The sequence below is a fragment of the Muscardinus avellanarius genome (genome assembly GCF_963383645.1).
Source record: "Muscardinus avellanarius genome assembly, chromosome: 18".
In the NCBI taxonomy this organism is placed as follows: domain Eukaryota; kingdom Metazoa; phylum Chordata; class Mammalia; order Rodentia; family Gliridae; genus Muscardinus; species Muscardinus avellanarius.
This window is the reverse complement of record NC_137804.1, coordinates 31,061,340-31,074,662: the sequence shown is the minus strand read 5'-3', so window position 1 is coordinate 31,074,662 and position 13,323 is coordinate 31,061,340. Positions and strand designations below refer to the sequence as shown.

The following is a 13,323-nucleotide window of genomic DNA, read 5'->3' as shown; positions in this document are numbered from 1 at the left end:
CAGTACAAAGGAGCAAACAAGACAACCTAAAGGAGGAGAAAGGAGGAAAATCTCTAAAACACACAATATACTTAAACATATCAAAGTCAACCACTAAGCCAAGCAAGGGAAGGAGGGATGGGGAGGGAATGGGGTGGGAATTGGGTAGGGGATAAATCAGTGATGTGTACAGGTATGTACACACAAGTTTTTTACCCCAATATGATGTATGAATATAATGCACCAATAAAAAAAAATTTTTTAAAGCTGGATCAAGACTGGAAAGGCTGGCCTTGCACAGCTTTATAGGCTGAAATAAGGAGCCAGCTCTTTATCCAGAGAGCAGCAGGAAGCCATTGAGTGGGAATGCTCCTGTGTACTGTGATAAAGACAGGCTGGGCATGGTGGTGCACGCTTGTAATCCCAGTTCTTGGGAGGCTGAGACAAAAGGATCTCAGGTTTGGGGTCAGCCTCAGCTACTTAGTAAGGCCTTCTACAACTTGGGCCCTGTTTCAAAATAAAGAATAAAAAATAGGGGTAGGGATGTACCTCAGAAGTAGAATATCCCTGGATTCAATCTCCAGCTCTACAAAAATAAAAATAAAATAAAGACAGGCCTGCCAAGCAAGCAGAAAATCTCAATTCTAGGCCCAACTCTGCCACCTCCATCTTAGAGGACTGGCATAAGCTCTCCTTTGAGCCTCTATTTCCTACTCCGTGCCAGGGGAGTGGGGCTGGATTGGTTCTGCTCAGCTCTCATGTTTCTAGGACAGAGAAGGAACCAAAGCCTGCAAACTTGCAGGCATCACTCTCCCACGTGCCGCTTTGAGCCTTGTAGAGGTCGGTGGTCAAGATCTCTGTGGCTGGGTTCTATCCTGAGCTTTTCTTGCTCCTGGGTACTAGGCAGTCCCTGATTTAGATACCAATGGGGAAGGAAGTTTGCCACGCCATGGTATCATAACAGGCTGTGCCTTTCTCTCTATCAGGGACAGAAGGGAGATAGTGGAGTTATGGGCCCACCTGGCAAGCCTGGGCCTTCGGGTCAACCTGGCCATCCCGGGCTCCCCGGGCCTCCAGGCCCACCATATGCAGGTAAGAGTTGACTGTTTTCCTTGATCTACAGAAAGGCGATCCCTGCCAGCCTCCCCAGAGAGGGCACACAGGAGAGGCCATCAGAGCCATGCCTGTGTCTCCAGTTAGAAACTGCCAGAGACACTAACAACTTCACAGTTTCTCTACATTTGGGCACATTTGACTTTTACACAAGAAACATAAATGCCATTGTGCTTTGTTTTAGCATTTTGAGAGATGAACAGAGAAAAAATCGAGGAGAAAAATTACATTAGTGATGTCATTTATACTTTCAGTGAGTATATTTCATCAACTAATACTCTCTTCTAGAAAAACATATTTTGTAGCTCCAAAAATTTTCTTAAATCAAAAAATAGAGATGGCATTGCAAATTTTTCTCTCAAACCCACTGTTATGAAAGAGTCCTTATCCATTTGCATTAGAGATGAGACACGATTACTAAAAAGAAATCCAGAGTCTATTACCAAGCATTGGTACATTCCACCTTATTTTACCTTGTTTAATTCGATTAGCTAAGCCCTTTATTTTGTTTACTTGTCACCTCAAAGTAAGGCCTTTCACAGCCCATGATCTACGTTAAGATAGCATCTCTTGGTCCAAGAGAACTGATTGTGAAAGATATTTTGTCTTCAGTTACACAACAGGAATCAAAACAATTTTTATTCCAACATTTTTTAAGAAAAAATGGAGACATTTTAAAATTCCGCAGTGCACTTCCTCATTCTTCATCCCATATATTTGGGAATATACTTGCAGCCGGTTTTGGATGGACAAGAAATGTCCTATTTTGTTAGATGCTTTAAACCAAATTAAAATGAACTCTGAGACTCCAATCTTCAGGACACCAGGAAAATTCTATCCCGGGCATTGTTGAGGTTCTCTACACTTTTCCAATTGACTCAACGGGGTTGGGCAGAGATCCTGCTGAATTATGGGAAAAAATACCAGGGATAATCCTTCAATCTTTTGAGGTACCTTCTACCTCTGAAATGCCCATTGTCCAGTTATGTAGCCTATGGCTACTGTCCTTGTGCCATTTCCAACACTGGGAATCCTGGACCCTATTGTTCAACTCTCCAAGGAACACCCACAACCATTTTTTTCTCTTCCCCAAGACATAGGGGGGGGGTCCCTATCTTTCCCATATTTATGGAAGTCTCTCCTCTTACACCCTCCATCCATTTCCATGTTGCTAAGAAAATTATATTTGAGATGCAGCCCAGGCCATGAACTGTGTTCATTGTTCTATAATCTGTTTCAGTTGGTTGGCACTAAGATTTGAACCCAGGGGCATTCTACTTCTGAGCTACACCCCCCAGCCATATTTTATTTATTTATTTTACTTTGAAAGGTATCACTAAGTTGCTGAGGCTGGCCTCAAATCTGGGGTCCTCCTGTCTCAGCCTTCCAAGCACTGGAATTGCAGGTGTATGCTACTGTGCCCAGCTAACAGAGGTCCTTTCAACTAGTCCCTATCCTCTTTGGTTATGGCATGCGCAACATTCCCCCTGTAGCTGCCAAACACAGAGATTGAGAGTATGGCCCCAAAACTGGTTTTGCCTATGGAATAAACTCTCTTGGACCTAGAAAACTTAGGGGCTCATCAAGTTTTGGATTTCATCTGGGTATATTGGCACACATCCGTATTTGGGAGGCTAAGACAAGAGGATCATATGTTCAAGTAGAATGTGGTAACTCAATCCAAGACCCTGTTTCAAAATAAAAGTAAAATAGGACTGGGGGCATATCTCAGAGCTAGAATGCTCCTAATTTCAATCCCCAGTACCACAAACAAAACAAAAAACAGAATTCTAGGGACGGGGTAAGGCGGATGCAGAGGAGGCCCCTGGAAAGCCTGCAGTCATCTCTTGGAGCGGATGTCCTTCTCTGTGCCTTTCTTTGAGTTACTCTCTTCCTCGGGTATCTCCCAGAGTGAGGCTAAGGAGGAGAAAGAGGCAAAAGAGGCAATAATCCTGCTTTTGTAAAAGTTAGTGGGTGGCTGGTGGGGATAGAAGAGGAGGAGGAGTTGAAAAGAGAGAACCCTGTGCCTGAGACCAGTTGGATATTCAATCCAAATTTGGAACATGCCTTTAGAGTGATTTCTACAGAAACTTCTGAGTCTGATAAAAGCCTCAAACCTACTTTTAAGAAGAAAATGTGTATACCTACACCAAAGATTCTGAACTCCTGCCCAAATTCATCTTAGGGCAGCCTTGGGCTCTGTAGACTGCATGCTCTGTCCAACAGCCCAGTCCTCCCTTTATAAGAACCTTGCACCTTTGACAGAAGTGGCTTCCACAGGTTCTGTGACTCTGTGATGCCCACACAGCCTCTGGGGACTGTGTGCTGGTTCCTCCAACTTTTTCAGACTCTCTGCTCCACGACCCACCCCACCACAACCACCGATGGAGACAGGAGGCTCTGGAGGCAAAGATGGAGCCCAAGGTCCTTTGGCTGTAGAGCACAGTGGGGAGGCCAAGGGGAGGTTCAGGTTGCTGTGCCCTTCAATCCACCTTGGCAGGAAACAGGCAGGGGTAACAGGTGCCTTCCGACAGCTGGGAGGAAGCGGGAAACTGCAGGGGTGGCAGCCGGCTCCCTGCCACGTCCTGTCAAGAAGCTACCCCAGTTCTGGTGCCCAGCACCATGGGGAGTAGGGTGGCAAGGGGGAGTTGGGGAAGGTGGGAGCCTTTTAATTACCCAAGTTATAAGGCACGGGGGGTGGGGAGTGGAGAGGAAATAAAAGCAAAATGCCATTAGGATGTAATTTGCAATAATCAAATTACAGATTTGGCTGAGTCCTTCCTGTGCCCAGCGTGTAAGTGGATCGGCGTGGCACCTGGGATTGCCAGCTTCCTGTGAGCATCAGTATTCTGGAGTTTGTCTTTTGAACGGCACAGTGTTAGGTCAAGCATGAGTTCATTTCTCAGCCTCACCACTAGTCAGCTGGGCAATTGCACAAACTCTGGACTCTCTCTGGGGCTGTGGTACTGGAAGAGTTATTGGGGTCACAGAGACTTCTGGAAGGCTGCTCCAGGGCCACTCTCACACCCCAGTCACAGAGCATCCCCACCGAGTCACAAGGCTTCCCGGAGTGCTTAACTACCCAGAATAATCCTGGGTGGGTGGAGTCTCTGTCTCTATGGTTCTTCTGAAAATATAAGAACCCAAGACTAGAGCTCTTACCAAAGAATTGTGTTGCCTGCCTGTGTTTAATTTTGTGTGTGTGTGTGTGTGTGTGTGTGTGTGTGTGTGTTACTAGGGATTGAACCAAGGGACATTCTATCTCCAGAGTATACCTCCAGCCCTTTTTCATTTTTAGTTTTTGAAAGAGGGTCTTGCTAGGATGCTGAGAGTCTCACTAAGTTGCTGGTCTCCTGTCTCAGTTTCCCAAGTACTCAGAGTACAAGTGTGTACCACCACACCCAGCTTGCATTCATATTTCTTAGTAGAACAAATAGCCATAAGTCAGCACAACTGGCCTCTTGCTATCATCAGTCTGACCTTGGACATGTCTGTCAACCAGCGCAGGAAGGTTCAGGGAACTTCTTTCCACTGGGGGCTCCTTCTCTAGCTACAGGTGCTTCCTTGCAGTCATGACCAACTCTGTCCCCTGGGGCCATTTTCTTTCCTGCCCTCTGGAATCTACAGACTTGAGTCCCCAGTTCCCCACTGCGCCAGACACTGTATTGCCCAAAGCCAATGACAGGCTGCTTTCCAAATTCTCCCTTACTTTCCCAGGTATATATTCATTTCTCTTTTCAGTCTCACCTTTTCTTCTCTTTCCTCTCCTCCCCTTGGATGGCTCCTGCTCTAGCACTTTTCTGCCAGCTGGAGCATGACTTTCAGTCTTTCCAAAGAGTTTGTTTCTCCAGTTAGTCTACATTCATTCATTCAGTCAGCAAGCCTGTACTGTGCTCCTGCTTTATGCCAACCCCTGCTGGACGAAAAGCTACCAGCTTTTGGAGCTGGAGGATAAACCTTGATCTAATAATCTCACAATATATGGACTCACAAACAAATAAACCAGGCACAGTGGTGCATACCTGTAGTCCCAGCAGCTTGAGAGGCTGAGATGAGAGGCTTAAGCCCAGAAGTTTGAGACCAACCTGAGCAACATAGCAAGAACCCATATTAAAAAATAAAAAAGTCAGCCAGGGCGTGGTGGCACACGCTTGTAATCCCAGCATTCTGGAGGCTGAGACCTGAGGGTCCTGGTTCGCAGACAGCTCAGCTACTCAGTGAAGCCCTCTGCAACTCAGTGAGACCCTGTCTCAAAATAAAGAATAAAAACTAGGGCAGGGGGTGTAGCTCAAAGATCGAATGCCCCTGGGTTCCATCCCCAGACCCGCAAAAAGAATTTTAATTAAAAAATAAAAATAAAAAAGTCAAGGTGAGATCTACTACTCTAGCAACTCGCACACATTGATAGGGAATGGATTTCCTCATCATTTCTTCAAGGTTACTTCCTACCTTCTCAGTCAGGAGATCATTGACAGGGCTGAACATTTACAAATGTTCCATCTTCTTCCAGGAGAAAAAAAAAGCTTACATCTAGAAAATTCTCTGTAAATATTTTATATATAAGAAGAAAATTAGCTGGGCAAGGTGGCACACTTTTGTAATCTCAGCTACTCAAGAGGCTGAGGCAGGAGGATCACAGGTTTGAGGCTCAGCAACTTAGGCAGATCCTGCCTCAAAATAAAATTTCCAAGAGCGGGTTTGCAGCTCAGTAGCAGCATGCTGCTTAGCATGCTTGAGGCCCTAAGTTCAATCCCCAGTACCATAAAAATTATAAGAAGCAAATTTAAAAGCAATAAACATTATCCATGAGCAATGTGTTCACCTCCAAGAAGCCCCCTGTTATAAGAGTCAAAACAAACAGGTCACTGTTCTTCTCCATCGAGGAGATGGACAGCAGCTGGCTTTGCTCACCGTCAAGGCCTAGGCCCTTGCACCCCTTGACCTTTCTACACATTGGCTTCTCATGCTTATTACTTCATCGTTGCAATAGGGCTGTTGCATCAGATAAGTTGTCTGTTTTAAGACAGGAATGAGGGGACGCTCCATCTCTCAGCAGCTCTCTCTCCCCTTATCTTCTGCACATCTTAGAACAAAGTCATTTGAGCTTCTTGCTCAAGACTACACTGACGCGCTGTGGACTTTAACCTTCTTTCTGTTGCACAGGTGGCTCCTCTCCCTGGGCTGTTTGGTTTTCTCTTCCTTGGCTCTAGTAACGTGGCAGTCTGTTGCCTCCTAGGACAACTTATAATGGGACCCAAAGGGGAAAGAGGATTTCCCGGGCCTCCAGGAAGATGTCTTTGTGGACCCCCTATGAATGTGAATAACCCTTCCTACGGGGAATCCGTGTATGGGGCCAGTTCCCCGCGAGTTCCTGTGGTAAGGCTCTGCTGGGCGAAGGCTGGGTGGTTATCCCTGAGGATTTCTTACCTGAGCCTGTCAGGACTTTGTAAAGTTCTTTTAGTAAAATCTACTCCCCCACCCCATTATGCTGGGCACACACTCATTATTAGAAATTTCAAAATGGGGAGAAATTAAAAGAAAAAAGCCAAATTGTCCATTTGGTTGTAGGTCCTATGGGGGGTATTTTCTTTGCTTTTTATTATTTTTATTTTATTTGTTTATTATTTATTTATTTATTTATTTATTTATTTATTTATTTATTTGGTGCTGGAGATGGAACCCAGGAGCATTCTACCTCAAACCAAATACTCCTAGCTCTTTTGTGTGTGTGTGGGGGGGGGGGTGTCTGAGGATGGAATCCAGAGGCATTCTACCTCCGAGCTACACCCCCTGCCTTATTTTTTATTCTTTATTTGAAAAAGGGTCTCACTAAATTGCAGAGGGCCTCACTAAGTAGTTGAGGCAGTCTGCGTGCAAACCACGATCCTACTGTCTCAGCCTCCCGAATGCTGGGATTACAAGTGTGGGCCACCATGCCCAGCTCCCCTTTGGATTTTTTATTTTGAAACAAGGTCTTGTTAAATTGTTGAGGCGGGCCTCAAAACTGCAATCCCCTTATCTCAGCCTTCCAAGTGCTGGGATTACAGGCATGTACAACCATGCCCAGCTTTGCTTATTTGAAGAATAACTTTGATATGGCTGATATTGTATTGTATAAAAATGTTCTCTAGCTATATCAGCTGAAATTCCACCATGTTTCCACACTATAAATATCACTGTAAACTTTTTACTATAGAAATTTTCACATAAATATATTAAAACACAAGCAATACCATCATGAATCCCAGGTGCCCCTCACTCGGCTTTAACAAGGGCTGGCTCAAAGCTCATTCATTTCTTTGTTTTCTCTTTATGCCTTCTCTCTAGTCCCTATTCTCCCTTGGATCATTTTGAAGTTGAACCTGGACATGAATTTATCAGAAACATAATTTGAAAGGTTGCCCACTCCTCCATCCATCCTGGCTTTGCATGCTCGGTTTAGCCAGGGCTCCACTGTTGGATGTCTTCTATTTATAGGGTGCTCCCAAGCTTTTCACTAAGGTGAATAATACTATGATGAGCATCTTTGAGGATGATCTTTTCTTAAGACTCTTTTCTTAAGAATTGTTTCCAGATGTTGAATTTCCTAACTCTATGACATCACCTTTTAATTTGAGTTTCAAGAACATTTAAAATATTTAAACAAGCTGGGAGTTGTGGCACACACTTGTAATTTCAGTACTTGGGAGGCTGAGACAAGAGGATCACGGGTTCATGGCCAGCCTCAGCTACTTAGCAAGGCCCTCTGCAACATAATGAGACCCTGTTTCAAAATTTAAAAATATAAATAAAGATGGGAGTGTATCTCAGAGGTATAATGCTCCTCGATTCAATCCCCAGTAACACACACACACACACACACACACACACACACACACGTTTAAACATGTTAAATTACTGTAAATATTTTAATTTCAAACTCAGACATTAGGAACTGAATTGAAAAGGTGTGGGAATCAGGACGTTTCTCCCCAAGCAGAAGTGTCACCGTGGCCTCTGTGGCCCTCTTCCCACTGATAACCAGCCCGAACATAGACACTGTTTGTTCCTCCAGCTTTTGCCTGCTGTCCCTGGAGAAGTGTTTTCTGGAATCCTCATCAGTGTGTTCTCTGGCAGATTTTTGTGGTCAACAACCAGGAGGAGCTTGAAAAGCTGAGCATCCAAAATGCCATTGCCTTCCGTAGAGACCAGAGATCTCTGTACTTCAAGGACAGCCTTGGCTGGCTCCCTATCCAGGTACCTTGAGACAGACCCTGAGGATACCCCACCTGGGACAGAGACTCTTTCAGTAGATAAAGGGAAGACCCTTCCAGCTCTGCAGCTGGCCCTGCACAGGGCCTCTGCAGTCTGTCTCCAGGGAAGTGTTAAGTATCCTCCCTCAAACTCTTCCACGTTCCAACCCCACATTCTCAGAAGCTCTTCTCTGAGCCAAAGTTCCAGCCATCTCCATGTTCCCATACAGCCAGAACACTGTCCTCATCAGACCTGATATTCCGCCAGCTGCAGAGCTCCGGGCAGGCATCAGGAAAGGAGTCCCTCTCTCCCCACCAGGAGGAAGCTAGGGAATACCCCTTTAGCTGTGCCCCTTGGGCCCAGAGCATCTGTCCCTAGTGCCAGTGATCTCCCTCCCTATGGCTGCCCAGTTAATGTTGTGTGTTTCTTTGGCCAGCTGACCCCTTTCTACCCTGTGGGTTACACCATAGACCAGCGTGGCACCTGTGGGGACGGGGTCCTGCAGCCCGGGGAGGAGTGTGACGACGGTAACCACGATGCGGGTGACGACTGCATCAGTGAGTGGGGGCCCAGCCAGGGACCCGAGATCTGAGCAGCCAGGGGGGCGGGGCTTGGGACTATTCTAGAGCCAGAGAGGGTGCTGCCGGGCTGCTGTGGGGACCTGCCTCCCAATTTCAAGCCAAATATTTATTCTTCCATCAGTGGGGTGGCTGTTAAGAATCTGGCCTCCAGAGAGGCCTCCCTTCCCCAGGCCCTCTCTTTCTCCATTCCTACTTCTTGGCCAAACCCATGTTCCAGGATCAAAAGATAAAAGTGATGGTCTCTCACTTTGTGTGCTGGAGAGAAAGGTGAAAGAGAGTGGCCACAAATTTGGATCTGGACTCCCTTTACCACATAGAGCTGTAGTAGGGAGCCCCACTAAGAGAAAGTCAGGCCAGACTGAGCTGTCTCCAGGCTTGTAGGATGGTGCAGAGAGAGGCAAACCTCATGGGGCTGGAAGGGTTGATTTCATTTAATTTAAATTTTAAATTTTAAATTTAAATTTAATTTTTAAACCCAGTGACAAAAGCAGGGAGAAAGATAGCAATCATAATTTTCAGAATCAGAGCAGAGTCTGAATGTAGGTTTCAATGGCCACCAGGCTCAGAGAGGAGGCCACACTTGATGGAAGGTCATTGACAGCTCCATCTTAAGTCCCCCTCTCCTGTACTGTTATATGAGTATGGTGGTGCTGGTAGCTCAGGTCCTAAGAGATTCTGTGAGTTGACCTGGGCATGGGTCACCTGACTGTAGTATAAGTTCCATAGGCATTCACTGAATCCTTTCATGGCTTGGTTTGCTCAGGTCAGGAGTGTGTGTGTGTGTGTGTGTGTGTGTGTGTGTGTGTGTGTGAAGTCATGGTTCTTGCCTTCAAGAAGCTCAGGGGAAGAGTGCTGCGCACAGTGATGAGGTACACCTGGGAGAGAAGCTTCCAAGTTCTCAACGTAGCTACAATGTCCCCCTGCACCTCCTGGATGGTGACCCCAGGGTGCTGGATTTGCCTGGAGTCCCTTCTGCCTCTGGAACCCTGTGTGTACACTGTCAAAAAGGAGCACTCACAGTAGAAAGGAGTTAGTGGGGTCTCCAAGTGCTGTACCAGTGCGGGTGGGATTCTACTCCTGTGTAGGAGTGGTGAGCAGGGACTGTGGTGTGTCATCACCTTTCGTGACATCATGTGGCTCCCCAAGACAGTCTGGGCCCACCAGTGTTACCACCGTGGGAGCACTCTGCTGAACGACAAAAGTCACCATGCACCCTCTTGGTGCCCAGGGCTCCAGTCTTCTAGCCCTCACCTCCCAGAACTCCTGGAATGGCCCTGTGCAGAGCAGGCAGTGTCAACATCCCAGTTTTGCAGATAACATGGAGGCTCCCCAACCCTCGGCTAATGACTGGCAAGGCTGGCGGGAGCCCAGGTCTCCTCCTCCTTGCTCCACAGTGTGTGGGTGTGGGCCTTGGGGTCTGTAGGGAAGTCTTGGGGTGCATCTGAAGCCAACTGGAGGTTGGTTCTCAAGGGAGTGCAGTGCTCCACAGGATCCTTTGTGCTATATAGCCCTTACAGGCTGAGGCAAGTCCGTCCCCTGCTGCCCCTTCTCAGGGCTCCACTTCCTTGTGTCCCCTCAGGCTGTCACCGGGCCTACTGTGGAGATGGTCACCGGCACGAGGGCGTGGAGGACTGTGATGGCTCTGACTTTGGCTACCTGACATGCGAGACCTATCTCCCGGGGTAGGGAAGGCCGCGCGTTCTTAGGACACCCTCTCTCCTCCTCTTTTTGTCTCTCCCCTCCCCCTCCTTTCCTTCACACGTATCTCATGTTCCTGGTACTTTCAGGTACTACATCCTGAGGTAGGTGATGAACAACACAGCACACAGTCCCTACTCACCTGTGTGCTGTTCTCTCAGTGGGCACACAGACAGTAATCACAGAACCCAGCGGCCTCTCCAGGAGAGCGGCCTGCATGTCCCTGAAGCTGAACTGGGGAGCAGCAATTTCTGAGTCAGCTGGTAACCCCCAGTGGTTACTACAGCCACATCACCTCCTGGGATGTGGTCTGGGAGGGAATCCCACTGAAGGTAGCAATGTGAAGAGATTTGAAAGAATGTATGTGTCTGCACAACCTGAACTCCTGAGAATACCTGTCAATCCCTTGGACAGGCCTCAGGGCATAGTGAATCTCACCAACATGAATACCTAACTTGGCTGGCTCGTGGGCTCTCCAAGAAAATATTCTCTTCAAGGACCCCTCTAGTTTTCCTGAGAATTTTCAGTGGGTTTTCAGATTGCTCTGGACAGGTGTGTCATTGTCCTGGCCTCCACACTGAGATCTCTCAAGCCATCTGAGTCACTGGACCTATGAGGTACTGATTTCACATCCAAAATGTAGCCTTCTGGTACAAAATGGCACTACATTTCCCCACAGAATCAGGATTGTAGAAAGTCCAAGGGAAAAGAGGGATATCATTTCCTCCCCCAGTCTATGTCCGCCTTTTCCCTGGGCTCCAAGTTGGACCTGCTGCCCCCTAAGATATCTTAGATCCCTCATGAGTCCAACCTCCTCAGCTTTTGCTCCCAGCCCTTCCTTGTGGGCTCAGACCCAGGGCTGGGAGACAGATGTCATAGCTTTCCAACACCTCATTCTGCTCTCTTCCCAATGGGTCTCAACACCATGCTCCGAATACATCAGTGTACTCAACCAGACTGCGGGAATTACACACCTGTAGTTACCTCCAGACTCCAAGCCCACTACAGATATGTGCTCGTGTGCATGGGCCTGAAGCAAGGCAGGCTCCAGACACCTGCCAGGGAGTTAGCAGGGCTGAGTTCCCTGATGGCTCCATGGGGACAACTGAGCGTGGACGCTCAGGCATAGAGTACAAACAGGCTGGAATGGAGACTGGGCTGCCAAGGCTATCTCCTCAGTCCTTAGAAGCCTGAGCAGGATGATTGGAAATATGTGTCTCCTAAATAAAACACTGCCTCAGGATTGCCATTTGGGTTTATAGACGTATAGACTGTGCTGTCCAATATGATGTCCCAGTTAGATGTAACCATTCAAATTTTAAATAATTAGAATTAAATTTTAAATTCAAACCAGGTATGGTGGCACATGCCTGTAAGCACAGTACCTGGAAGGCTAAGAAGAAGATCTAGGGTTCGTAGCCAGACTCAGCAAGTAGTGAGACTTATCAACCTAGCATGACCTTGTTTCAAAATAAAAATAAAATAGGGCTAGGGGTGTAACTCAGAGGTAGAATAGCCCTGGATTCCATACCTAGTACAAAAATTTTTTTATTTCAGTTTGATCAGAGTAGCCCTATTGTGCTATCATTTTGGACTGTGCAGGTTTAGAACGTGCATTTTCATGGGGGAAACTGGAAACCCTTCAAGTCTCGAGAAGGGGTGATTGTCTTGTAGATGATGTTAAGAGCAGGGCTAGCTGGGCATGTGGCCCATGCCTGTAATCCCAGTACTTGGGAGGCTGAGACAGAAGGATCACAGGTTTAAAGCCAGCCTCAGCAACTTAGTGAGGCTTTCAGCAACTTAGCAAGACCCTGTTTCAAAATAAAAAAATAGAATAGGGCTGGCAGTGTAGCTCATAGGTAGAATGCCTCCGGCTTCAATCCCCAGCACAATACACCCACAAAATAGGACAGGGTAACAGCCTGGCATGATGGCACATGTCTATAAGCCTTGTACTTGGGAAGCTGAAACAAGAGGATCACAGGCTCAAGGACAGCCTCAGCAACTTAGCAAGACTCTCAACAACTTAGTGAGACCTTGTTTCAAAATTAAAAATAAAAAGGGTTTGTGATGTAGCTTGGAGGTTGAATGCCCCTGAGTTAAATTCCCAGTACAAAAAAAAAAAAAAAAAAAGAGTAGAGCTAATAGCTTCTTCCACCCTGGTCCCTCTTGAGCTGGGGCTCAAGGCAGAGTACCCCAGAGACCTGACTCAAATCCCTCAAGTCCCACACCCCAGACAAGAATGAGAGAAACTTCCATAGAACCCTTGCCCTTTAGTAAGGTGACAGCAGCTGCTGCTCTCTGACATACTTTGATCAAGAGGTGGCCTCTTGGCATGTGGCTATGCCCATCCCTGTGTCTGCCCTGACCTGTGTCCTTGCTTCCCTCAGGTCATATGGAGACCTGCGGTGCACCCAGTACTGCTCCATCGACTCCACGCCCTGCCGCTACTTCACGTGAGGGCGAGAGGCGCAGGCGGGCTGCAGCCCACACATCCCGGGCCCATGCCCACCAGCCTTTGTGTGACAAAACAAAGACAAGGCCTTTGTCGCTAAGATGTGCTTTTGACTCCGCCTGACTGGAAGAATTTAGGACCACTACAACCTGTCTTAATCCAAGGTACCAGAGAACCTTCCACGTGCCCACGCATCGCTGCCATCCAGCCAAACAGCTGGCTGCAACGCCTGCTCTCATCTGGAATATCACGGCCCAGGCCACG

The 13,323-nt window shown here is 47.2% G+C and overlaps 1 protein-coding gene across 3 annotated transcripts in view; it reads left to right on the top strand.

Moving 5' to 3' along the window:
- COLQ (collagen like tail subunit of asymmetric acetylcholinesterase) overlaps nucleotides 1–13,064 on the top strand; it is a gene marked incomplete at both ends in the record, with an annotated part of 61,132 nt that extends 48,068 nt beyond the window's left edge. For all 3 annotated transcript variants that reach the window (XM_080715812.1, XM_080715810.1, XM_080715811.1), the window contains 6 exons: nucleotides 966–1,071; nucleotides 6,329–6,468; nucleotides 8,209–8,328; nucleotides 8,762–8,882; nucleotides 10,486–10,588; nucleotides 12,995–13,064. In XM_080715812.1, the coding sequence (XP_080571938.1) occupies nucleotides 966–1,071; nucleotides 6,329–6,468; nucleotides 8,209–8,328; nucleotides 8,762–8,882; nucleotides 10,486–10,588; nucleotides 12,995–13,064 (660 nt within the window). The remainder of the gene's footprint in view (nucleotides 1–965; nucleotides 1,072–6,328; nucleotides 6,469–8,208; nucleotides 8,329–8,761; nucleotides 8,883–10,485; nucleotides 10,589–12,994) is intronic.
- Nucleotides 13,065–13,323: the final 259 nt, after the last annotated feature.